At 43.0% G+C, this 26,161-nt stretch overlaps 1 protein-coding gene across 2 annotated transcripts in view; it reads right to left on the reverse strand.

Annotated features, from left to right (window-relative positions):
* Nucleotides 1-26,161, reverse strand: part of Specc1l (sperm antigen with calponin homology and coiled-coil domains 1 like) — a 99,124-nt gene that overhangs the window by 62,364 nt on the left and 10,599 nt on the right. For both annotated transcript variants that reach the window (XM_021646063.2, XM_060369364.1), the window contains exons 2-5: nt 17,166-17,352; nt 8,367-8,520; nt 2,395-4,028; nt 442-649 (exon numbers count right to left, since the gene is read on the reverse strand). In XM_021646063.2, the coding sequence (XP_021501738.2) occupies nt 442-649; nt 2,395-4,028; nt 8,367-8,520; nt 17,166-17,315 (2,146 nt within the window). In that variant the 5' untranslated portion in view covers nt 17,316-17,352. The remainder of the gene's footprint in view (nt 1-441; nt 650-2,394; nt 4,029-8,366; nt 8,521-17,165; nt 17,353-26,161) is intronic.

Below are 26,161 nucleotides of genomic sequence, written 5' to 3' on the forward strand. Positions count from 1 at the left end.
TACAAAATGAGTCCAGGACAGCCAAGGCTACACAGAAAAGTCCTGTCTTGAAAAGCCATTAAAAAACCAAACCAAACCTGTGTTCCATGACCAGGAGGCTACAGGATTAGTGTTTTGGGGGTTGTTTGTTTTGACTCTGTTCACCTGCAATCACTAAACAGGAATAAATTACTTTTCTTAAGGTCTAGAAAATAAAAGACTTCGTTAGCTTTTTTTTGCTCAATTAATTTTCAATTAATGCTTCTATTAAACTATTGAGAACAAAACATAGTGACCCAGTTTCCCAAATAATGTGTGAAGCTCACTTCTGTCCACATGTACTTCTGTAAGTCAACTGTGCTACTATGTCCAGACTACGTGCTAGTCAGAATTATTATTTTTGCTACTAAACACAAGCATACAGAAGGGTGACCAGAAAGAAACTGAGCACTCGTTACTCACTCTCTAAATCGGAAATAATGAGGTTGTCGTGAAGCTTCACAGCCCGATGTTGTTCTACTTCATCTTCAAGTTCGAAGATAGTTTCCTTCATGTCACTCCTTTCGGTGTCCTTTTCCTCTAGCTCTGATCTCAGTTTTTCTAATGTCATATTCAAATCTTCAATCTGTTTCTTGGCTTCTTCCTGGAAAGATCGGTACTCATCTTCTACCTAGAGAAACGGTGTGATTAAAAGGAGAGTTGTTTTAAGATAAACTCTGCAACCAAAGCCGTTACCTTTGACACCACAGCTAAGTGTGAGCAGCTACGGGCCGACCAACAACCTGGCCACGCACTGTTACAACATGGGGAACAGCACTGCAGGATTTCCTGAGCTGTCCGAGCACAAGCCTGCTGCATCACTCACTTAACACGCATGCATCACTGAACCTAGTCATATTATTTATGGGCATTTTGGAGACATTTTGTCTTCTCCAAAGTCTGAGCTTAAAGTGTGCATCTGATGAATGATTAACATGCAGCCCGCTCTCCTACAAAATAAACTGCTGTATTTATGACAGAAAAAAATAAAGTTGAATATGAAACCATAAAAGAATTTAAGGCTAGCAAGATGGCTCAGCAGGTAAAGGTGCTTGCTGCCAAGCCAGAGGACCTGAGTTTAATCCCCAGAACCCACACGGTGGAAGGAGAGAACAGACTCCAAGTCATCCTCCGACCTCCTCACATGACTCATAGCACATACACACAGACACAGTATACACATACAAAAATAAGCAAAATATAAACTTCTCACTTCAAATAGTCTTTACCAAAGTACTAGTCCCCAGTGCCCCTCAACATGCCATTTGCCTAAATCCTCTCTCTAAGGTGATCGCTAACAGACTGGCAAGGTGACTCAGGAGGTAAAGGCACTTGCTGCCAAAACTGATGACACGAGTCAATCCTTAGAACTCACATGATAGTTAAAAGCCAACTCCCACAAGTTGTCCTGTCATGCCCCCAACACGCATGTATAATGTACTCCCTCCCCCACCTGAAACTAACTCGAAGTTTTTTTTAAGGGATCGTTAAAATACTTAAAACATAAGTCATTGAAGTTTTAACCAAAGATGCACTAAAACTTCTCCCTTCAGCATTCACTGTACTTGGATGGGGGAGATACCCAGCAGTCCAGAGTACTTCCTGCTCGCCTAGACAACCCTAGTTTAGTTCCCAGCACCCACGTCAGGCATCTCAACAACAGCCTGTAGCTGTAGCTTCAAGGGAGCCAACACCCTCTTCTGGCCTCTGTGGGCACGCGCGCACACACACATGCCATAAATTAACATGCACGCATCTTAAGAAGATACAGGGCGTGGATGCAATAAATAGGTAATTCGTACAAAAACACTCACTCCAACAATCACTCAAGATAAAGAACCCTGAACAGAACGCCAACAACCCAATCAGCCATCCTGAGTCTTCACTCTTAGAGGGGACATCTGTGAAATGAGAGACGGAAGGGATCATCTCTAAGCTCTCTGCCAGCAATAAACCTTACACCCCCAAGAAACAGGAGCAGCTGTACTCTAAACTAGAATTAACTCACAATAAAATGCTAGTTGAGAAAAAAAATAAACAACTGTAACAGGAAAAAGGTGGCAGACATTGTCAATCCTAGAAAATTGAAATTCTGACAGCATCTACCTTAAGCCACAGTATATTAAAGATGAGGACATAAAATTATCTATTACTCAAGATGAATTCTGGGTGCATGAATTCACTGAAAAATGAGTGAAAATGACACTATTATAAGAAAACTTTCTACTCTATTTAAGGCAGTGCACTTTAAAACTGAGAATGACTTTAAATAAAAGGCAATGTCACACTGAACAAGCACGTGTGTCTTCAACAAGCACACTCTATAAACGGCAGCCATACAAGCTGAAGGAGAACGAGTCTTTACTTGGGCAATACCTTAGCAATGGTGTCCTGTAACCGATTGGCATCGTTTCGGGTATGAGCCAGATCTTCCTGCAGGCTACTGGCCAAGGTCTCTGCCTTTTCCTTGTCCAACCTGACACTCTCCAGGAGATCCTGGATATCAGATTTGTCTCCAGAGTTATGGATAGAATACAACTCAGCCACTTTCTGCTTCTCGTTCTCCAGCTGAGCCTTCAAGCGATTCATCTCTATCTGGTCACTAGCCACGGTAGCTTTGTACTCCTCTAACGTGGCTGCCAGGGCTGCTTTGCCCTTCTGCTCGGACTCAATGATCCGCTCCATGTGGTGGCCGCGCTCTTTGAGGGCACCTATCATTTCCTGAGCTTCCTTGTTGTCTTGCTCTGCCATCTTCAAAGTGTTGCTTAAGTGCTGCTGGACACCTAGAAGCTGCTCTCGCTCAAAGCGGGCATTCTCAGCTAAATCCATGTAGCGCTGCTCCAGTTCCATGTAGCGCCCACTCTTCACATCTTCGTCTATGACATAGGAAATGTGGTGCTCGTCTAGAAGGGAACGGAAATACTCAATCTGTCTGCCAAAGTGCTCCAACTTATCGCTCTGCTGACACAGCGACTCCATCAGGATGACCTTCTCCTCGCCCAGCCTCTCGTTCTCGCTGTTGAGCTCCTGGGTAATCTGCTGGAGATCGGCGAGCTCTTGCAGTGTTGCCTGCAGCTCCTCACTGGTGCTATGCTGGTTCTCTTCCATCTGGTGAATCCGCTCTGTGAGGCAAGCAACAGACACCTCGCTCGCATTCCCACTGCTCCCCTTCCGAGAGCGCTCTATGCTTGGGACACCCTCGGACTCTGAAGAGGAGGGGGCGTCCAGAGCATCATCACTCGAAGTGAGGGGCTGGTAAACCTCGCTGCACTCACTGTCCAGGTTGTCCATGGAGTTACTGTGCTGATGGTCCATGAGCGTATTCTCATCCTGGCTCAGGAGATCCTCCACTGAGCCAGGGGCAGAACCTTCTACTGAAGATGTCAGAGTTCCTCCTCCATCACTCTGGTTGCCAGGGGTGATTTCTGGGCTCAAGGACTGATAGCCAAATAGCTTTTCAGAATTGTCCAGCCTCTGCTCTAGGGAAAAGCCCAGGGCGTTCAACCTGTCCTTTAGCATTCTGTTTTCATTCTTCAGCTGGTTGAGCTCCTCGCGGATGGCTGTGTTCTGCTCCTGCAGCTGCAGCAGAGTAGACTCCACGTCAGTCGGATGGTGGGCAGTGATGGTTTCCTTCTCCTCGGACTTGTCATCACCTTCACAGCCATCTTCTCTAAGGCCCAGCTGAGCGCGCATGTCTCGGAGCTCGTTTCTCAAATGTAAAATTTCCACATCCTTGGTTTTGGCCAGTGTGAGGAGATCTTTCACCTTGGCTTCCAAAGCAGCTTTGTCACTAATCTGATTGTCCGACTTAGACTTGCTCATTCGAACGTCGCACTCTGCAGCGGTGCGGCTTCGCGAACGCTTGGCCAATGCCACATCATTAGGTCCCTGACTTACAGAGGGCAGTTTCTTGCTCTGGTTTAGCCGGGTGCGTTCACGCAATCTTTCTCTAGTAGAACTGGATTCTTTATTACCAGCGGAAGTACTCCGTTTGGCCGAGGAACTAGTGCCTACATGTTCAAAAAAAAGAATTTAAGACAAAACTGTTAGCAACAAAATTGCATGTGTTCAGAGCCCAGGACTACTCGAGGTGAAGCTGAACTGCAATACTGACACAGGCTAGAAATTGGTCATCTCCAAAGCCAGTCTCCTTGAAACCAGGAGATCATCTTTTTATAAAGAATGAATCAGAAGCCATGCAGTTAATTTTATATATTAGAAGGGTAAATGCTATGAAACATGAACTGTATCTCAATAAAGCTGTTAAAGGGATATGCACAGTAACTCAGGGACAAGAGTAGGACCTGAACACTGTCTGGAATGCAATACTCCAGAGCAAGTCAGTCAGGATGACGCTACGATCAACCAGTCAGATGATTAACTACAGACGACAAAGTGGAGGGAGATCACAGATAAGCATGACAGGAAAGACAGCCTAGGCAACCTACAAGAAACAGTCTAGGCAACCTACAAGAAACAGAAAAAAGATAACCAAAGTAAATGCAGACAAGTTTCCCATCACAAAATGCCAGAAAAGTAGTAACAAAAGTTCTGAAGAGTAACTAGAACTTTTAGGTTTTCTCCAAGAACACACAGCAAAGCTTCAGAGCTAGAAGGGAAGCAGGGTGTCTATATACATGTGCAAGGCTCTGGGTTCAATCACTAGAACCAGGGAGAAAAGATAAGTTTACAGACATTAACTTACACAAGACTCATCAAAACTTTGAGGTAAATGATATCTTCATTTCATTTTATAGCTGCAGGGTTGCTACAGAACACCCCAACAGCCCACAGGTAAACATTTTCCTCTATCACAAAGTCCTTCTTTACCTCTATAGCCTTGCAGTCTACTACCTAACCTGGCAGCTCTTTAAAACTGTCTTGATTATTCGGCCTTGGTGGTGTGCAGATTGCAAACACACTACTTCTGAAGTTAAGGCAGTAAGATCACAGCCTCAAGGCCAGCCTGTGGAACAGAATCCACTCAAGACCAGCAGGACAACTCAGTGACAGCCTGCCTCAAACTAAGAGAGAGAGGACTGGAGCTGCAGGTGAACAGAGGAGTCTGTGTTCAGCGTGTCCTGGGCCTTTCATTCAGTCCCCAGGAGGGCATGAGAGTGGGAGGACACAGGACCACTTAGATCTAGGTTTTGCTATTTATATGTTTTTCCTATTTCCTTTGCCTCTAGCAAAATGATCGTATCAGTTGTTTTCAAAGGTTTAAAATATTAGCAGTTAAGAAAAAATGCCCATACTGGATATAGTAGTACATGCCTGTAATCCGAACACTCTGGAGGCAGACACAGAGGCAGGAGAATTTGACATAGGGAGTTCCAGGCTAGTTGGGGCAAGACACTAAGGCTGTATTTTAACCCTCTTCCCTGAAAGTAGATTTTGTTCAACGATTTTAATTAATGTGTATAGCACACCTAAAAAAAAAGAAGAAGAGGCAATACTGCCTGGAGGCTAAGTTATAGACTGTAGAGCCACTGATTGACAGGAATCTTCCCTCATTCGTTTCAGAGCAGAACCAGAGTAGAGAAGAAAGAAGTCAGGCTGGTCACAAGACAAAGACGAGAAAGCAACGAGAAAGCAGAAGTGAGCATGGCACACAGAAAGGTAAGATAAACAGTTAACAAGTGTTTCTGGGGAGTGTTTCTACAGAAGCCTGGATATTGGCTGAGTTCAGGAGTTCCTGCAAGTCAATAAGGATTCTTGAGCAAGAAAGAAGTAAGGAAAAAGGAATGTTTGTGGAAATTAATTTAGAACACTGTTACAGCTAACCCTGATTGTGAAGATGACCCCATCTGAAATCAACTAAAACCCAACTAGTTGGGTACACCTATTAAAGATTTTCTTGACTGGATCATTCGAGATGGATGATGGAAGCTTTTGCCTTTTGCCTCCTTGCCCTCACTTGCTCTGGCAAGTTCATCTATCCTGTTGCCAAGACTGGTATTAGAACCTACTATTGCAGGATTCAAACACAGTCTTGAGGACTCCAGCACCAGACTGAGACTGCTGACACATCTAACCTTGTACACTGAACAACTACTGGATTCTTGGCCTTTCCACCGGGAGACAGCCATGGTCGGACTACCCAGAGCATAGCCTTTAAGCCACACAAATAAATCCCCTTTTACAATACAGCACAATACAATACCTGTTTATAGTATATTGTATTATTTCTATACATTCATTCTATCAATTCTGCTTCTTTAGAAAACCCTGACTGATACAGAGATGTTCTAGGTGCTGGTGAGAAAGGAAGCCGCCTATGCTTGACAATGACAACAGTAGTGAAGTGAGACAAAGGCCTGTCCCTTTTCAAAAGCAGAGGAAAAGGGACGGTGAAACAAATACAAACGGATAACCAAAGAGGAAAAGGATGGTATAACCTTCCACAAATTAGGATGTGGTACCATCATTCTTATCAACACCAAAGGCCCTTTTTTTTTTTTTAATTTTATTTATTTATTATGTATATAGTGTTCTGCCTGCATGTACACCTGCAGGCTAGAAGAGGGCACCAAATCTCATTATAGATGGTTGTGAGCCATCATGGGAATTGAACTCAGGACCTTTGGAAAAGCAGCCAGTGCTCTTAACCTCTGAGCCACCTCTCCAGCCCCACAAAGGCCCTTTTTATTAAAAAAAAAAAAAAAGAGAAAGGCAAGGACCAACCAAGCCATAGAAGGTGATGAATGAGAAAGATATGAAAAGGAACAGACAAAAAGAAGAGCAGCAACCTTGCCAGCCAAACTGAGCAGGCAGAATAGCTCAAATCAGATGAGCGGCCTGGCTTGGCCACTAAAATCAAACAGCCTTGGGGTCATCCTCAGGAAGAGAGATAGCCAATGAACTGAAGAATAAGGATGCTGCTGAGGCTGAACCATGACCCCCCCGAAAGGTACATATTAAAGCCCTGGTCCCTAGAATATGACTGTATTTGCAGACAGGGTAACTGATTCAGCCAATTAAATTCAGATGGAGCTGAGTGGTGGTTTGAATAAAAATGGCCCCCATAAGCCAGGTGTGGTGATGCATGTCTGTAATCCCAGCACTGGGGGAGGCAGAGACAGGCAGATCTCTTCAAGTTCGAGGGCAGCCTAATCTACAAAGCAAGTTCAGGGCAGCCAAGGCTACACGGAGAACCCCTGTCTCAAAATGAATGAATGAATGAATGAATGAATATAGCCCCTATAGGTTCATATATTTAAGTGTTTAGGGAATGGTACTATCAGGATGTGTGGCCTTGTTGGAGGATGCCTGTCACTCAGGGAAGACTTTAAGGTCTCAAAAGCCCAAGCTTGGTCCAGTGTCTCTCTCTTCCTGCTGTCTGCTGATCTAGATATAGAACCCTCAGCTCCTTCTCCAGCACCAAGTCTGCCTTCACGCTGCCATGCTTCCTGCCATATTGACAATGGACTAAACCTCTGAAACTGTAAGCCAGCCCCAATTAAATGTTTTCTTTCATAAGAATTTCTGTCATCATGGTGTCTCTTCACAGACAAATAAAACACTAAGACAAACTGTCAGGTGGACTTTATCCGGTGTGATTTGTGTCTATGAAGAGGAGGGTAGGACAAATGCAGAGGGACACAGTGACAAAGTATCCAAATGCAAGCCAAGGAGACCTTGAGAGAAAACAGGACTGCCAATACTTTGATTTATGAACTACAGTATAATAAAATAAACTTTTGTTGTGTAAACGCTTCAGTCTGTGCTATCTCATTATGGTGTACTAGCAGACTAACACAGACATACAAATCTGAACTGGAGTATCTAATCCTAGGAGGTAATAAATGAATCCTGACGTCAGGCATAACCATCAACAGAAAACCACATGTGCACGTTGGAATGGCCCCTAGCTCGGGTCCAGAGGCCACAAAGAGGAGATGGCGATAGAATATTTCTTCTTAAGGTCCTTGCCCTGTGACGACATTAAATGTGATGATCTCAGGCTTGATACAGTGAAGGTTCAAACATTGTACCACCACCAGGTTTGTATCTTATACAACCTAGAACAAAATGAGTTCCCAAGAAACATCTGTCAAGTAAACGAATGGATAGCCTTTGGCAAGACTATTTTGCTAAGCTTCAGTAGTTACCTCAGAGCTACAATGAGGAGAGTCTAGTCTATACTTCAAGAGCTGCAATGGGGATCAAACAAAATACCACTTCTAAAAAGGAGGACGGAAACATTCCCTCTTGTTAATCAGACCACACGGCCATTAGAGGGAACAGTAGAGTGTGACCTGGAATGCAAGAAGAAATGGCAGTTTGCAGAGGTAAGGGGACGTCTCTCACAAACAGGTGGATGACATGAGATCGAGTAACAGCCACACCTGTGCTGGTCTTGGATTTGTTCTCCGCGACGGTCATGGCAGGTGCAGGTGCTGAAGGCGCCGTAGATGAACAGGTGCTTTTCTTAGCTTTGACACCATTAGTCACGTTTGCTCCTCCAGCCATTCCAGCTAAAAGGTCGTCATTGCTCTTGGTCTAGAAGCAAGAGAAGATAAGAACACACTGACTAAGTGAAACAACATTAAATATTTGAAGGCTAAGCAGGGCTCTTGACTTTTACACTATACTTAAGAACTCCAGGAAGACTTTCCAACATTTTATAAACAAGCAGCACACCACTGTGCTACAAATTCAAACACATCTCTTTATACTTACAGGCAATCACATGAGTCTAAGATACTAAACCATGCACACAGTAAAAGATCGTTTTTGGATGCCTGCTGTGTGCCCACTTCCACATCCTGTGGAAGGCAGGAAGGTGTCGTTCTGAGTAAACTTTCACTTAGGCCATGACCGGTGAACAGAAGTCACCTCCATGAAACAACAGAGATGGCAATAAGGACGGCCCCTACCGCTGTAAGTTCTAAACACTGTCACTAAGAGTTAGGTAAATCTTCTTTAAAAATGAAGCCTATCCAAGTAAATTCTTTCTTTGAAAAGTTGCCTCGGTCATGGTGTCTTCTCATAGCGATAAAAATGTGACTAGGAGGTAACTATTTTTACTGCTTTCATTAAAACAACGGGAGTTTAAAACCTGTAGAAAGGGCTAGAGGGATGGCTCAGCAGTTAAGAGCACTGGCTCTTCTTCCAAAGGATTCAGGTTCAAACCCCAACACTCACATGACAGCTCACAACTGCCTGTAACTCCAGTTCCAGGAGATCTGACACCCTCACACAGACATATATGGAAGCACAACACCAATGCCAATAAAATGAAGTAATAAAAAAAGAAGAGCTACTTGTTATTACTTTTATACTTATTTATTTAGTGTGTGTGCACATATGTGTACACATGTATGTGCCTTCTCACACAACAACTGTAATGTAGAGCACAGGTGGAGGTCAGAGGTCAACTTCTAGAAGTCTCTTTTCTCCTTCCACTGTGTGGGTCCCAAGGATCAACACAGGTGGTCAAGTCTGGCAGGAAATGCTTTTACCCACTGAACCATCTCCCAGACCAAGAATAATAAAAGAACCCAAAGTTTTTCTTCTCCTTAAGATGAAGGCACACATTAGCTGATGATTTATTGTATTGGGCTGCAGCAATGCTCTGAAATAATCATGATGAATTCACTTCTACAAGTTAAAATGGTTCATGTGTATGTAACTAACCTCTAAACTTTCTTCTGGTTTTTAAAACCAGGGATTCCATATGGAAGTAACTGTTTTCCTCATTCCTTTGTTTCTATTTTTTTTTTTTTATTTTATTTTTTGTGATGGGTATTGTGCCTGCATATATGGCTGTGCAGCACATTTGAGCCTGGTGCCCACAGAGGTCAGAAGAGGGTAGAGAATCCCCTGCACCTAGAATTACAGGTGATGTAAAACATCATATGGGTGTTGGGCATCAACCTACATCTTCTGGAAAAGCAGCATGACCTTTCCATCACTAAGCCATCTCTCTAGCCCTTTACCAATCAGTTATAAAACTATCACAGTAGTGCAGAAAGGTAAAAATACTTTATTTAAAAAGAGTCAGAAGACTTAGGGATGAAGCTAAGTCATAGGATGCTCACAGCCCTGGACTGATCCCAACACCAAAACAGAAAGAAAAATACGGGACTGAAGAGACGGCTTAGTGTTACGAGCAATGGCAAAGGAGCCAGCTTTGATTCCCAGCACCCCCAAGGTGGCTCACAACCGTGTGCAACTCCAGTTCCAGGGGATCCGTGGTGGTCTGTGCACACCAGACACACACATGGTACACAGACACACAGGCAAGCAAAACGCTCATAAAATGTTTACAACTAAAAACATTAAGCTGAAAGGGGTCAGCTTCTTCAAACATTTACACAGAGTTAAACTCTGATAAGAGTTATCATATGTTTGACTCCTAAAATGCCTAATTGGACATAGATAAAGGGGAAAATGACATTAACTTGACTCAGCTAGTGAAAAGTAGCCATCAACTATGGCACAAAAGAGCTTTAAATTTCAAGTTCCCTGTCCCATCAATCTTCTTCCATTAGTAGTTACATACTTACAATATTCTATTTTCAAATCATCTTTTATACATTAAAAAAAGCTATCTTCAAACTAATGTTTCCTCATTATGTTAAATATTATTTTCTTTCAATCATGTGAAAGGGAGCTTAATCCCAGTCACACTTCTCTGGTTACAATTTGTCTTTGGCGAAGTCAAATATACACTGTGATGCCAAATGACAAAGTCTGAGCTTGTAATTCTGATCACACAGTATTAAAATCAGTAAACCAGAATAAGAATTGGGTGCAGCTTGGGAGAGCTCTTATCTAGCATGTGGGAGATCTTTGATTACACTTTCAGCACCCCAGTAAAAGTATAATAAGCCACACATGGTGTCAGAGAGGCTGGCAGATCTCCGTGAGTTCAAGGCCAGCCTGGTCTACAAAGCAAGTTCCAAGGCAGCCAGGGCTACACAGAGAAACCCTGTCTCAAAGAAACAAAATAATAATGATAACCAAAAATTCTATAAGGAAACTATACTGAAAAAAAATCGATAATGGCTTAAAAGGTAACGCAGAAAACAAAGGTTTTACAGGAAATCATGCTAGGTCAACCACGAATTCACAAAAAAGTGAAAAAGGAATGAGTTTGGAGTGTTTCATACCACATCAAAAATGAAGTATGCTGTTTCTAACTACAACCAGAAACTGACATCACAGAACAAAAACCTCATAAACTTAAGAGCATAAAAGTAAAAATCTTAAACTGTAGTTTAGAAAAAGTTTTAAAATCCTTATCACAGTCAAAATAAATAAATTTTTAAAAAGGAAGAGGAACAAAAACAGATGGTGAAATATTTGATACCTACCAGGCTAGCAAACACAGAAAAAAATGGTAACACACTTTTTTGGGAAGGATAGTGTAAACTGCATTGGTATACAATGAAGTGTGCTACGCAGCTAATATTTTAAAAATGATCAGGATAGCAGTATAGAGGGCTCATGAGATGGCTCACTTGACATCAAGCCTGAAGACCTGAGTCCAAGCTTTGCACCCTGTGTGGTAGAGAGAACTTTTTAAATTAAGAGCTAGCTGGGTAAAGTAGGCCACACCTGTAATCCCAGCACTCAGGAAGGCCAAGGAAGGTGGATCTCTGTGAGTTCCAGGCCAGCCTGGTGTACAAAGTAAGTCCAGAACAGCCAAGGCTACACAGAGAAACCCTGCCTCAGAAAACCAAAAATAAATAGATAGATAGATAGATAGATAGATAGATGATAGATAAATAGATAGATAGATAAGCAAGCAAATGAAATCTAAGTGTATCTGCCTATTTATGCAAAAAGGAACACTGGAAGAATAAACAAGAATGAAACTGATCGTTTATTTCCAGCAAGTGGAAACGGAAAGTCATTAACTGAATATATATATATATATATATATTTTTTTTTTTTTTGTAAAAATATATTTTTTATTAAAGGCTTTTGTAGTTTGGTTAGAAGACCAACTTTGTTGGATAAATCACTTCTTCCCTTTTCACCCTTCCCCATCTACAAAACCACAAGTGTATTTCCAAACCCATACCCTTTCCCATGCACACACACCCCATCTCCACAGCTGGCCCTGCCTGTGGCCATCTCCACACTCACACGCCTGGGTCCAGACTGGTGGCTTTCAAACCCGGTTTTTTCAAGAGCGTCTTTTGACTTGTGAGATCATTCCCTCACCCGGATGACAAATCTACATCCTACAGGCCTACATCCTCTGTTTGGGAGCCACCTTTGCCTGGACCTTTTTCATCCACCAGCTTTGCCAGGTTAGACCACTCAGCTCCTGCACAGTGCCAATCTACCGCAGGCTGGATTATCATACTGCATACACAAACCAAAGAAAGAAGTGCACCTGCCAGGAAATCACAAAACCAAAACATGGATAAATAAACAAGACAGCCTGCTCCCATCCTACCCCTAGTCCTACTGAAGTGGCATCTAATGACAACCACCTAAAAGAGCGCCAGGACACAGAATTTAAAAGAACAACCATAAAGTTTATCAATAAATTTGAGAAATTAAAAAAACAAACAAACACATAAATACTTCATTGAACTCCAAGGGGATAACAATAAATGCTTCAGTGATGTCTAAGAAAATACAAACAGGAGGCTGGAGAGATGGCTCAGTGGGTAAGAGCACTGCCTGCTCTTCCTGAAGGACCCAGGTTAAATTCCCAGCATCCACATGGCAGCTCACAACTGTCTGTAACCCTAACTGCAAAGGATCTGACATCTTCACGATAATGCACATAAAATAAATTAAAAAAAAGAAAAGAAAAGAAAATACAAACAATGAAATGAGGGGGATAAGTCAGGATTTAAAACTCTTCAATAAAGAGACCATAAAAGAAACAAAGATGGAGTTGGAACACTCAATAATCTAACAAGAAAACTCACAAGTAGAATGAATCAATCAGAGGACAGACTAGCAAGACTTGAAGATAAAGTAGAGGACCTAGACCAAAGAATCTGGAACATTGTAAAAAGCACAGGAAAGGAACATGCAGCAAATGTGAGACAGGTACCATAAAAAGACTAAGTATTTTATTTGTTGGAATAAAAAGACACTACAAAAAGACTAAATCTTTAAGTTATAGAACATTCTTCATAAACTTCAAACAGCATCCTAAAATTCAGGTGGAACCAGAAAAGACCCTGGACAGCCAAAGCAAAAAGAATACTAGCAGGAAGCCAGGCATGGTGGCACATGTCTGTAATCCCAGCACTCAGGAAGGCAGAGGCAGGGGAATCGCTGTGAGTTTGAGGCCAGCTTGGTCTACAAAGCAAGTCCAGGACAGCCAGAGCTATTACACAGAGAAACCCTGTCTCAAAAAAAAAAAAAAAAAAAATACTGGCAGACTGGAAGAATCGCCGTTCCAGACATTCAAGATACATTATAAAGCTATAATATGGTACCGGAACACAGACATACAGACCACAAAATAAGACAGTGGACCCACACAAGTACTGTAACCACAGCTATCCAAAATGACACACACACACATACACACACAGCACATTGGCTAGGTCGCCCCACTAGGGCGATCAAGGAGCAGGCAAACCAGTTCATGTCAGAGACTGTCTCTTCTCCTCTTGTTAGGGAGCCCACAAGAAGGCTGAGCTGTCCATGGGCTACATCTGAACAGGGGGTCTATGTCCCCTCTTTGTGTGGTCTTTGGTTGATGCATTAGTCTCTGCGGTCCCCCCTGGGCCCTGCTTATTTTTGGCTTTTTGGTCTCCTTGTGTGGCTCCTGTCCCCTCTGGGTCCTTTTATAACCCCCTTCTCCTATAAGACTCCCTGTGCTCTGCCCAAAGTTTGGCTGTGAGTCTCTGCATCTGCTTTGATCCCCTGCTGGACAGTCTCTCAGAGAATCTAAATTTTCAAGTGTGCATATTTTCCTCAAACTTTAAGATTACTTTACAAATAAGATTACTTTACATTTCAGAGGTGAACAGTCACACTGTTAACTCTTTCCTTCCCTCCCCTGCCTGCCCTTCTGTGTGTAAGCATGTGTGTGTAGTAGGGCCTTTTCCATACTATCACTAAGCTATAACCCTGTTAACTAGCTTTTGTTAACCACAAAATTATAATCACAGAAAAGTATGATCAAAATAATTACAGAGTACTATCAGTTATTTGGATTCTGACTGAAGCTTAATGGTGCCCATGCATGAATTAACACACACACACACACACACACACACCAGTATAATGGGAACTGCTCTTGCCAGCACGCCAGCTGTTCTGCTGCTTCTTCCACACTCACCGTGATAAGCCAGCAGCATGTGCCCTGGCCCTGGACGATGGCGCCACTGAAGGCTGTGTTCCTCAGCACAGACCGGAGCAGCCTCCCTCCATCTCTTTCTACCCACACAGCTCCTGTCAAGAGTGACTGGAGCTCTGCATCACAAAGATCATCCTCCAACTCTATCTGAGATGAGAGTAAAAACATTCAAGTGCTTTTACCCTGACACTATGAGAAAGGGCTCATGGGAATTTTGATCAACGACAAAATGTGTGAATGGGGTAAGTGCGAGCATTTGTACTATTTAAATAACTAAAAGCCAGAGAGCCTTTCTTTACCTCCTGCTCATCATGCTCCATTACAGTTACAAGATTGGAAGTTGTGGGGGTTTGTGCCAGAGAATCTGTGAATGTGGTGACTCTGAAATTCAAACTGTAGCAAGTCAGCAGGGCTCACCCCTTCTCTTGTCGTACTAGAGATGGCACCTGGGGCATAACACATGAGAGGCATCGTACCAGAGCTGAACTCCAAGAGCCTTAAAACCCCTTTAGTGTTTTCTTTTTCTTGCTTCTTTTTACTTTTTATTTCCTATCTCTCCAATTTCTAATCAACAAAAGTTTAGGATAAGCGACAGTAACTGGCCTGTTCAATGTTACCAAAGAGTATGAGAGCTGACCCCCCTACTACAAATCAGCCTACACCCCCTCAACACACTCGCACATACACTAAACAAAGCTGCTGAAGTGTAAACAGCCAGTGTGTGCTGGGAAGAGCGTGTGTACAGTTTTGCTTTACAGTGGAAAGGTACCCACTCTTCAAGACCAAACTCCCAGCAACTCCGCACCTACACCTCAGAAGTGACAGGCCTGCTCAGTGCACATGCCATGGTCAATCTGACACAGAGCCACAGAACGCAGGCAGGAACACACACCCAACACGAACACTTCAACCTACCCTTCCGGCCACATAAGTAACAGGTCACCTGTCAAACAGGCACTCTACTGTGAAGACAGGCCCAGCAATTAAGTCATCAGTTAGGTCAGAACATGACATCTCTCTCATGAAAGAGTCACAGCACTGAACCACACAAACACTTCTGGGTGCTGGTTCAGAATAGCAGAAGTAGGGCAAAGGCCATTCCTGGCACCATCCCTCCAGGCCACAGGATGACAACTAGCAACTCACAAGGATATAGTAAGAAAAAAATTAGGGGCCCCACACCCACTGGATCAGTCCAAGTTGAGTTTTAACAACCTTGAAATACAAAACAGCATTTCCTGTTAGATCTTTCAGACATACATGGAAGTCCCTCATCAGCTCCTCTAAAGTGCTTTTAAAATAAGTTGACCCACAATCTAAAAACCTCTGCCTGGATAAAGGGTTGTTGGGGAGCCCAGGCCAGGCCTGCTTTCTTCTTGTCAGACTAGCAGAATCCCCCTCCTGGTTTCTGCGTGGTCAGTTTCTAGCCAGGCATCCCAATACTAAAGCAAGGCAGCAAGCAAGGAAGCCAACAGACCTCAAACGGAAAAGCTGGAAGAAGACTGTGTGCAGCTGCACGCAAGAACAGACACAGAAGCAGCAGTTGTGCGTGGTGGGAAGCACATGTAATCCTGGCAGCTGGGCAGCTGGGAGGAGGCTGCAAGGAGTCTGCGGCCAGCCTGGGCTACACAGAAGATCCTGTCTCAAGACAATACAACATATAATAATAATAATGACATTTTAAAAAGTGGATGTTGAGACAGTGACTCAGCAGGGAGGGATGCTGGACACCAAGGCTGACAACCTGAGTTTAAGCCCTCTCTCACCTCCACAATGTGGCACAAAGGTACACACATGCATACATGCTTATGCACACAATACATAGATAGGTAGCTAGCTAGAAAGAAGGAAGGACAGACGGACAGAACACCCCTGGAAAGCTGCTATGTTCCCAAAATCAAAATCAATCCTGGGCTAAAAGATTCAACTCTAACAACAACAAAGCAAAACAAAACACAAAATGCTGCTACCACCTCTCATTTCTTGAATCCTTGATCTGTCCACTTGTAATCCCCCTTTTAATTATGGCCCCAGCCTTTTGAAGCCAAGTACTCATCTCTCTGTTGCCAAAGTCGCTCGTCTAAAAACAATTTTATACTAAAAAAATGATTAATCCAGTCTCTACAAAAGTCTGAAGAAAATTAACTACGTTCTTACTGAATTAAAACCTCCAATGTTAGGCAGGACTAATCTTGGATCAGCTGTTGGAAAGAGCAGGCAATCTGGTGCTCACCTTTAACCCCAGCACTCAGGAAGCAGAAACAAGCGGACTTCTGAGCTCAAGGCCAGCTTAGTCTACAGCTTCAGGACAGCCAGAAACTACAGGGCAAAGAAACCCTGTCTCAAAAGAACAAAAACAAACAAAAAAAGAAACTCATGCTGTCAAAGCATGTGTCACAGGACAAAAACTACTGTCAAGAAGTCAGAGGAATGTGACAGCAGTCACCCTTTAACACACCCTCACCTATTCTTTTCACAGGCCTTCCTGAGCTGGGAGCATTATCTACCGGCCATCCTGTCTACTTCTCTTGGGTACCTGACATTTCAGGGGTGGTTCAGTTTGCATCTCATGGCTGCCATCCTTTCCTCCTCAAGCTCCCTGAAGGCAGACTCTACCTCTGGCTCACCTGAACACGGCACCCTTCATAAAGCAGGCACTCAGTTATTTCCTCCATGCAGAGCCTAGTATTAATTTCATTCATACAGATAGATCAAAACACTAAAGACATCCTGCTGTTCAGAGACTGTGTTCCTAGTACTAGCCATGAGTAAATCCCAAATAATACTCATTTAACAAATTCAACATATTAAATAAGTGCATGCCTAAATCCAATGCATATTCAGATACTGCTGTTAATACCTTCGACAAAGATGCTATTCCAGGCTTTACAGGTTTGCTTCCTGTGGGTGCTGAAGAGCTGTTTTCAGGCTTGCTTTTTTCTACTGTTTGCGGTTTGCCTATTCCAGACACCTTAGGCACTGAGCCAGCACTCCTGTTTGCTTTCTTCATTCTGGGCTGCCTCTTGGTGATGCATTTACAATCAAACCTGTGGGAATAGAAATGGTATCACGTTGAAAAGAAAACTGCAAAACGGCTCTTTAAAAATTATTTCTTGACAGTTCTACCACCTGATAAAAATATCTGGAAGACAGATGTCACGACGGAAGACAGTGCTGAAAATCCTTCAACTCACGTATCAAAATGTAATACTTTATAGATTTATACTAGTCCGTGTTCTAACTCATTCAGTAGACAGAACACCTCACGTGCCGGCTAGCTCTATGTCCAAAACACAGCAGCAAACTGCAAATCCCGTGGCTCTGTGCCCAGTGCCAAAGGGCTTCCTCAGATAGCTCTCTCCTCCCTGCTTCTCTAACAATGCACTTCTTTCTCGTGGACTCCTTCCACTCCCTGGATTCCGTCTTTCCTGGCTTGTGTCCCAGGACTCTGGAACCCCCAATACTTTGTGGTCTCTTAGTACAATCCAGGCTCCGTTTTCACATCTTCACAAAAAGGCCTGTCAGGGCCTGCACTCAGGGACTCTACTGCCATATGCCTGGCCTCCATATCGCCCTAACTGCAGAGGAAGATTCCACAACCCCTTTCCTCCTGTATCCTTCATGGCTCTAAAGCCAAAACACAGACAAGGCTGAAGCTGCCAAGCTGGACTATTTGCTTTGGATGGATCTTGGCCCCTCCTTGAATTACATTTGCATAAGTGTTCCTTTGTAGTTGCTTTTTAGGTGGAGGAAATCCCTCAGACTTTTTAATTTCAAATTTCAGCATGAGCTGGGTGGCATCTTGCCCTGGGGACACCACTCCCTTTATTCCATTGCACATCTGGCCTCTCAGCACGCAGCTCGGTTCCACCATCTCATTTCCTGGTGTGATTTTTCTCCTCAAATTGTACCTTCTGTATTTTTCTTTTGCTCTGTTTCCTCCTCAGTGTAGATATGCATTAGAATAACCACTAATAACCACAGGACAGAGTCAATATTTGGGGATCTTGAAATCCCTCTGCCAACAGAAGTAGTCCAAACTTTTCCACTTGGCCTAGACTGCAGGAAATCACAGGCTGCAACCCAGGTGGGGGTTGCTAGGAGCAAACTTGCCTCTGAAACTGTAGTTGCTGTACATTCAAAACCCCGAATGGTGACCCACACAGAGGTGGCAACAGTTTTACAAAGTCATGCTCTAACTGATCAGCCTGGGGCTGCTCTCAAGGACAGAGTGAAGGGTCACAGACTGTAAGGACCGGAAAGGTAATCTCCCTCCCTGCTAAACTGCCTTAATTTAAATGCAAAAGTCTATTGCTCAAAAGTACTGACTCCACTGTGCTCGTTATCTCGGGAGGCCAGAAAGCTGTCCTCAACCCTGCTAAGGCTGCCACCCTCTAGTACAGTGCCACCCTCTAGTACAGCTGCCACCCTCATGTTGCAGTGACCCCCAAACACAGTTATTTTTGTTGTTACGTGGTAACCCTAATTTTGCTATTGTTATGAATCGTAATATGAGTATCTTATATGCAGGTGGCCTTAAGTGGCCCTGTAAAAGAGGTCTTGACCCACAGGCTGAGAACCACTGCCTTCAAGCTTCCTTTGTGGGCTTTTCTCCCAGCAGCTCAGTACCAGAAACTTTCCAATTCACTCTTTCCAGTTCCTGCACCATTCTGAACATACCTGCATCTCATTTTAATTTTTTTGTATGTGCATGGGTGATTTGTCTACGTGTATGTCTGTGCACACTTGTGTGTTTGATGCCCGTGGAGGCCAGAAGAGGACCTCAGATCCCTGGAAGTGGAGTTAAGGGTAGTTTATGAGGCACACCTGAGTGCTGGAAATCAAATCCGGGTGCCCTGAAGATCAGCCACTGCTCATTCATCTACCCACCTTTGCCTAGCATGCTATATTACTTCTGCATTAAACAGGATGCCACATTGTAAGGAATCTGTGTAAGGCTTCCTCATAATGTAACGTAATTCACTGTAGTTGTCTGAGTGAGAATGGCCCCCTTAACTCATATATTTCAATGTGTGATCCCTAGTAGGTACAGCTGTTTTGGGAAGGATTAGGAGGTGTGACCTTTTTGGAAGAAGTGTGAAACTCAAGCCCCTTTTCTCCTCACCCTTTCTACTTCTCTCCCTCTCTTTCCCTCACTGCCAGCCATTATGCTTCCCGCCATGATGGTCTTGGACTTACTATCTGAAACTGGTGAGCAAGCCCCCAATTAAAGGCTTTCTTTCACAAGGTTGCTTTGGTCATGATTCCTCTTCACAGAGATAGAAAACTAATATAGTTACCTAGTTACTGACAATATTACACAGGCCAAAGCAACAATAACATCTGAGGTGGAACAACAGAGGCTTCCTCCGGACCTCGGACCCACTGAGGTACAACATTCCTCTTTAGCATCAAGACTGCCAAGCGAGGCTACACAGATTTCCAGTCCAGCCTGAGCTACACAGCAAGCCTCGGCCTAAACATTTTCTAATTCGAGAAGACAGTAATGATAAATAGACAGAGATGGTGAGCTAGTGCAGCCCAACAACATAAGCAGAAGAAAAGAACCAACTCCCGTATGTCACTCTCTGACTTTCACATACACACTGTGGAATGTCCGTAAGTGACGCAAGTACGTATGTACACACACACACACACACACACACACACACACTAAATGTAACAGCAGTGTTTTAATGAAGAAGATACCTGGATGCAAGCTCCAGCTTTGCCATATGAGTTGTTACCAAGGGTGAATCACTTACCTTATAAACAAGAATTGATAAAGCCTTGCTTTAAGACTTCTGGTACAAATACCGGACACATAAAACAATACGAGGGAAAGTCTTTATCCTAGCTGTAGAAGTTATTTCACCAGGGCTCAAAGGTTAGAAAAATATTGCAACAAACAAAGTTAGAGAGAGCAATTTATTTCGGGGATTCAGAAGCCCGACCTTTCCACCCATCTACCCATAGAAGATACAGCAATGGGACCCCCTGACTTTATCTTACTGTAACACTGCATCACAGAGCACTCACTCTGAATCAGGGATCAGGGGGCTCTAAGATCACTCCCCCCTGGCTATTGGGTGTCTGCAGCCCTCTGTGAGGGACAGGAGGCTTTCTTGACACTACAGAAACATTCAAACCCTACTTTCTTAGTCACACAGAATTTCAACTTTTCCTTTAAACTCTAACCTTCATTATAATCTTTTTGCCCCTGCAAAAGAAATATACTGATATTGTAAAGCATTTATATTTAATTGGTATCTTAAGATCTTTCATGCTAAGGAGGATTAAGGAAAAAAATCTTCCATGCTTAGTTTTAAAAACTACTTGAGATCAAATCTGTATCCAAAGACTAGTGCTTAACTCCTGAAAATTTAGATTCCTCATTCATAAAATGGAATTGGTAACAGTACTTTATAAGGATGTTGAGATAATTAAATGAAAGAAACCTAACATGCTTATCAGAGTAACAGCCCACAATGAAAACCTGATAGACAGAAGCAATCAAAATTTATAGAGAAACATCCTGCATATCCTAAATATGCCTAACGCCTTATTAAAATAAAGGCAGCTGGAAGTAATGGTGGATCCTTGTAACGCAGCACTTGGAAGATAGAGGCAGGAAAATCAGTTCATGGTCATCTTCAGCTGTATACTATGTGTGAGACCAGCATGACCTACATGAGATCGCCAAATGATTGATAGATAGATAGATAGATAGATAGAGGCAGCAACTTGGAGCTGGAGAGGCGGCTCAGCGGTTAAGAGTACTGGATGTTCTTCCAGAGGGCTCTGGTTCAGGCTTAATTCTCAGCACCCACACGATGGCTCACAACATTTGTGGCCACAGTCTCAGGGAATCTGACACCCTCTTGGGGCCTCTTCAGGCACCAGGCACACAGGTGGTAAACGGACGTACACAAAAGCAAAGCAAACATAAAACAAAATTAACTTTTTAAAGGGCAGCAACTGAAGAGAGAATTTGTAGAAATATTGCTCCCTACTCTTTTTGAGACAAGATCTCACGATGCAGCCCTTGAATCTCCCAGCCTGTTTCCTAAGTCCTGGATTGAAGGTGTCTGCCACTATGCTTGGCACAGACTCCCATACAAGGAATGACCAAAGACTGTTTTACTTATTACTGACATTAAACTACATACTATTATATACAGATATCAACAACACCAGCTTCCAGTTCTCTCCCACTGAAAATTACACACCAGGAAATCTTGCAGATGCATGGTAAGCAGTCATGAAAAGGATAATCAAGAAACCTGGATTACATGCCAGGTCTGGCAGTCTGTAAATTACTGACTCTGTGAGCCCTGTTCAAAACAGCAAGGAGGGCTCAAAACATGGTTGGGGGAAGTAATTGCTTATTAATCGTGATTTTTATGCCTAGCATTATTCCACAAAAAAATCTACAAAAGGTCTTGACCCAAGCAAGTTAACATATCTTTCTATAATTTCACAACTCGGTACTTAAATACCATCTTAACACTGTAAATTAAATTTACAACTTTAAACACTGATTTACAGATACTGGAAGAAATCACTGTCAAGGAGAACTCTTAAGTCATGGAAAGGGCTATGTGTAAGTCAGAGTCAGATGAATCAAAACTAACAGCCAATCTGATAAAAATCACATGCCTACAAAAGCCAAACTAATTCTGAAAAGCCAATAAAAATGGCTTAAGTCAATCATAATACAATAAACTAATTTCATACTAAATTCTTCAATAAAGGTTTTTTTTTAAGATTTAAAATTTTTTCTTTGATTTTTTTTTTTAATGTGTATAGGTATTTTGCTTGCATGTATGTCTGCACACCAAATGCATACAATAAGTGCCCAGAGAGACCAGAAGAGGGCATCAGACCCCCTGGGCCTGGAGTGATAGGCACTGTAAATCAGACAAGTGCTGGGAATAGAACCTGGGTCCTCCAGAAGAGCAGCCAATGTTCTTAACAGCTGAGCCATCTCTCCAGCCCTTATTCTCTATTTCACATGTACAAATGTTTTGCCTATACGCATGCAAGGGTACTCACGCTTGCAATGTCCACAGAAACAGAAAGGCATCAGATCCCCTAGAACTGGAATTATAGACTCTCTGAGCAAGGATGTGAGTGAGCCCAGGTCCTCTGCAAGACTAGCAGGTGCTCCTAACTGCTGAGCCAACCCTCCAACCCAACACATACACACACACACACACACACACACACACACACACACACAGCAATTACAATTATGAATTACACCAAACATTCAGACAACACATTTAAAATAACCACTTTAAAAGTAGATGGGAAGTCTGGCTCAGTGGCACACACCTTTAGTCCCAGCACTCTGGGAGGCAGAGGCAAATGGATCTCTCTGAGTTCAATGCCAGCCTGGTCTACAAAGCAAGTCCAGGACAGCCAAGGCTACACAGAGAAATTCTGTCTCAAAAAAACAAAAAAACAAAAAACAAACAAACAAAAAAAGTAGATGTGGAATATGACTCTAAAGCAAATGTCAAAAATTCCTCAGAATTTCTCAGAGAGAAGGCTCTCCCTATCATACCAGAAATCTACATACATGCAATTGGCATGTAGCCAGAGTGCCTAAAACAGAAAGAAGGGGTAAGGCACCTTGATGTGGGTTTCTCTTTGTCCAAATCCACAGGCAAAGCCTAGCACTGCCTTAGAAACTTCAATGCTTACTGACCAAAGCAGGCCCAGTTTTAAATGCTTATTTTTATTCTAACAATATTTTCTTTTAAGATCAGATTTTATTTTACATCTAAAATTGGGGTGATTGTTACTGACATGTACCCATTTAACATGGTAATTGCAGATGATGCAAATGACCCTCATGAGAGTCTCTTCCTCTTCTGCTTGGCCACAAAGTGAAGGAGTCTGAAGGCGAGAAGGCAGCAGAAAGGCACAGTCTTCAACTGTGCTCAAATGTCCCTTCAGTCAGGGGCTGATGGTGAGCAGGGTCAAGCTAGCTCCAGCGAAGGACCAATTCAAACCAGACCACAGCTGGATCAAGGATAAGTGGGACAGAAAAGCTAAAGAACATTTTTAAAGGGATCACAGCAACAAGATTACTTGGCTGATTTACTATTGTCCCTTAAAAATTACATCAAACAAATAAATAAGTAGGGCAAAATCCATGTTGTACAATTGTCATACAATCACTCTCTAGGCTGGGGAGGAGGAAGACATCGAGGCTAGAGAACGTAGCAACTGGTCTGCCCAGAGTCTGTTCTTTCCATTAAGTCACAATTAAACAGATGCCAGAAAAAAATGAGCTAGTTTTCAAAATCATTAAACACACTCTACTTCATCGTGTTAGCACACAAAAGCTCACTTGCAATGGTGTTTCTCTCTAAGATTTAACACAGGGAGGGCTGGAGAGATGGCTCAGAGGTTAAGAGTACTGTTTGTTCTTCCTGAGGTCCTGAGTTCCATTCCCAGCAACCACATGGTGGCTCATGACCATCTATAATGAGATCTGGTGCTGTCTTCTGGCCTGAAGGCACACATGCAGGCAGAATGCTGTATGGAAAATAAATCTAAAATAAGGAGGGGGGAGCATCAAAGATTTAACACAAGGAAATATGAGAGCCAAGTACAAACAAGCTAGACTTTTCAAACCTGCAACTACATACTCTCTTTCCATTATTGCTTTTTAAAGAGCAACCAAAGTAAAATTAACACCTGGCTCTCTAATGCACACTGCTGAGGAGACGTTAAAGTGCTGATAATACTTGGCATTCCAGACAAGTGACAAGACTGGAAAGAGTTCGTCTAAAAGAATTTCTGGCTATAGCACACAAATTATTTTTGCAGATTTAGTCCAAAATAAATTGGTTCCCAAAGTTAAAACTGCCAGAATGCAAGAAACTGAGTCTCCTCTGGCCATTCCCTCTTCTGCCAAGGTTTCTTAGTATTTACAAAAAGATAATCTTTATTCAAGAGCCTTCAAATCATGGCCTTATGCTTAGATTTTTGGCAGGGAGTTACACATTTACACAGTACAGCATTCATAAGATTAACTCAAGCCACCTATAATTGAGAACATCAATTTACGTGTGTGGACATTTGTACCTAAGCCAACCCAGGAATAGTGGTACACATAACTGCCACCTGGCGATTACCGCAAGTGCCAAGAGTTAAACCTAAATACTTGGCGTTTCATGAGGAGGGGAGGCGGTGAGTTGGGAAAACCAAGTCCTTCACATAGTTGTGCTTCATATAGTTAGGTTGGATGGCATAGGACAGGATGTGGAAAGAAGGGATAGGCCTTTGAGACTGGCTGCAAAGATAAGGAATGCTGGGAAATAACATATCAATTGGAAGTTACCGTGTGACCCCAGAGCATGACAGCTGGTGCTCATAAAGAAACAGAGTTGAGCTTAGGGTGCTTGGGAGAATCCCAGATGGTGGCTTTGAAACTGTTGCTCAGTTGTACAGACTTCTCCCACAGAGCTCTCCTAGAATGCACAGGCCCCATATAGGAGGCAAACAGAGCAGTGCCCCAAAGACACCACTCAGTAAGCTAAGAAAATCATAACCAAGAACTTGAGAAAATCAAACTCAAAGCTATGATCTGAGGAGCCTGAAGTACCACTGAAATGATACACGCAGTCAGAATCAAAGAAAGCCTGACTCTGAATGAGTCAGGTCACTTAGTCACTCCACTACGGCTGTGACCTGTCATAAGGCATCAATCAATAACTCACTCTGCAACTGCTCATATCTCAGCAGCAAGATAAAGATCTAGGAATCTGAAACAGCAGCAAGGGAAAAAAAAAATCAAGAAAACGAAACAACTCAGAATCTGCAAGGACCCCACAAACAATTCGGGTGAACTGACAACAGACAGCTTTACTTGGTAACAAGACAAACCTTCCCTACTCTTCCCCATCACAATCAGTGAGGCAAATCTTTGTTCTAAGTGCACTTATTCAATTCCTTCTATTTCCCTATGGCACTAGAAATACCACAACTCTCCCTCTACCCACCCCCACACACCCACCCACACCCACCCACACACCCACACCCACCCACACACCCACACACACACACACACACTCACCCACCTACCCAATCACTCACCCACTCACTCACACAGCTTTGGGAGTTCCTCCAGGCAACTAAGATTGCTGCTGCTCCACCCTAAACCATGCCCCTCCTGTTCCTTCGCCACCACAGCTGCTACTGTCTCAGCACAGCCTCCACTTGTGGGTCATTTCTGCTACTTACCTTTCTTTGGCTGTCCTGGCATCTACCTGTCTGTCCCTTTCTCTCATCCACTCACTCACTCCATCCTCACTGACTCCCTCCACTGGCCTTTGAACACAGTTCTCTGATTAACACAGATCGGTTGTCCTTTTTTGAACTACCGCTTCTTAAAGTTAGGATAATGGTACTGTGGTTGTTTTATTTTTTTAATATTAGTTAATTAGAAAATAACAAAAAGATCTCTAAGATTTTCTCAAACAATCTGAGTCAAATAAGAAATCAAATGGAGAATTAGCCAGAAACAGTGGTGAATATCTGGGGCTCCAGCTGATGGCTTGAGCCCAGGAGTTCAAGGCCAGGCTGGAAACATGAGCCCTCCACACTAAAAGACAAATAAGAAAAATAGAAAAAGCAAGGAAGGAAGGAAAGAAAGAAGAAGGGAAGGGAGGGAAGGAGGGAAGGAGGAAGGAAGGGAGGGAGGGAGAGAGGGAAGGAAAGCGATGGGGGCATTAGAATATATTTTAAATTGAATAAAAATAAAAACATGACATAAAAATGTGGTAGTATTAAAGCAATATTTGGGAGGAAAATTTCAACACAACACAATAGAAAAAAGAA

The sequence above is a fragment of the Meriones unguiculatus genome, chromosome 16 (assembly GCF_030254825.1).
Source record: "Meriones unguiculatus strain TT.TT164.6M chromosome 16, Bangor_MerUng_6.1, whole genome shotgun sequence".
In the NCBI taxonomy this organism is placed as follows: Eukaryota; Metazoa; Chordata; class Mammalia; order Rodentia; family Muridae; genus Meriones; species Meriones unguiculatus.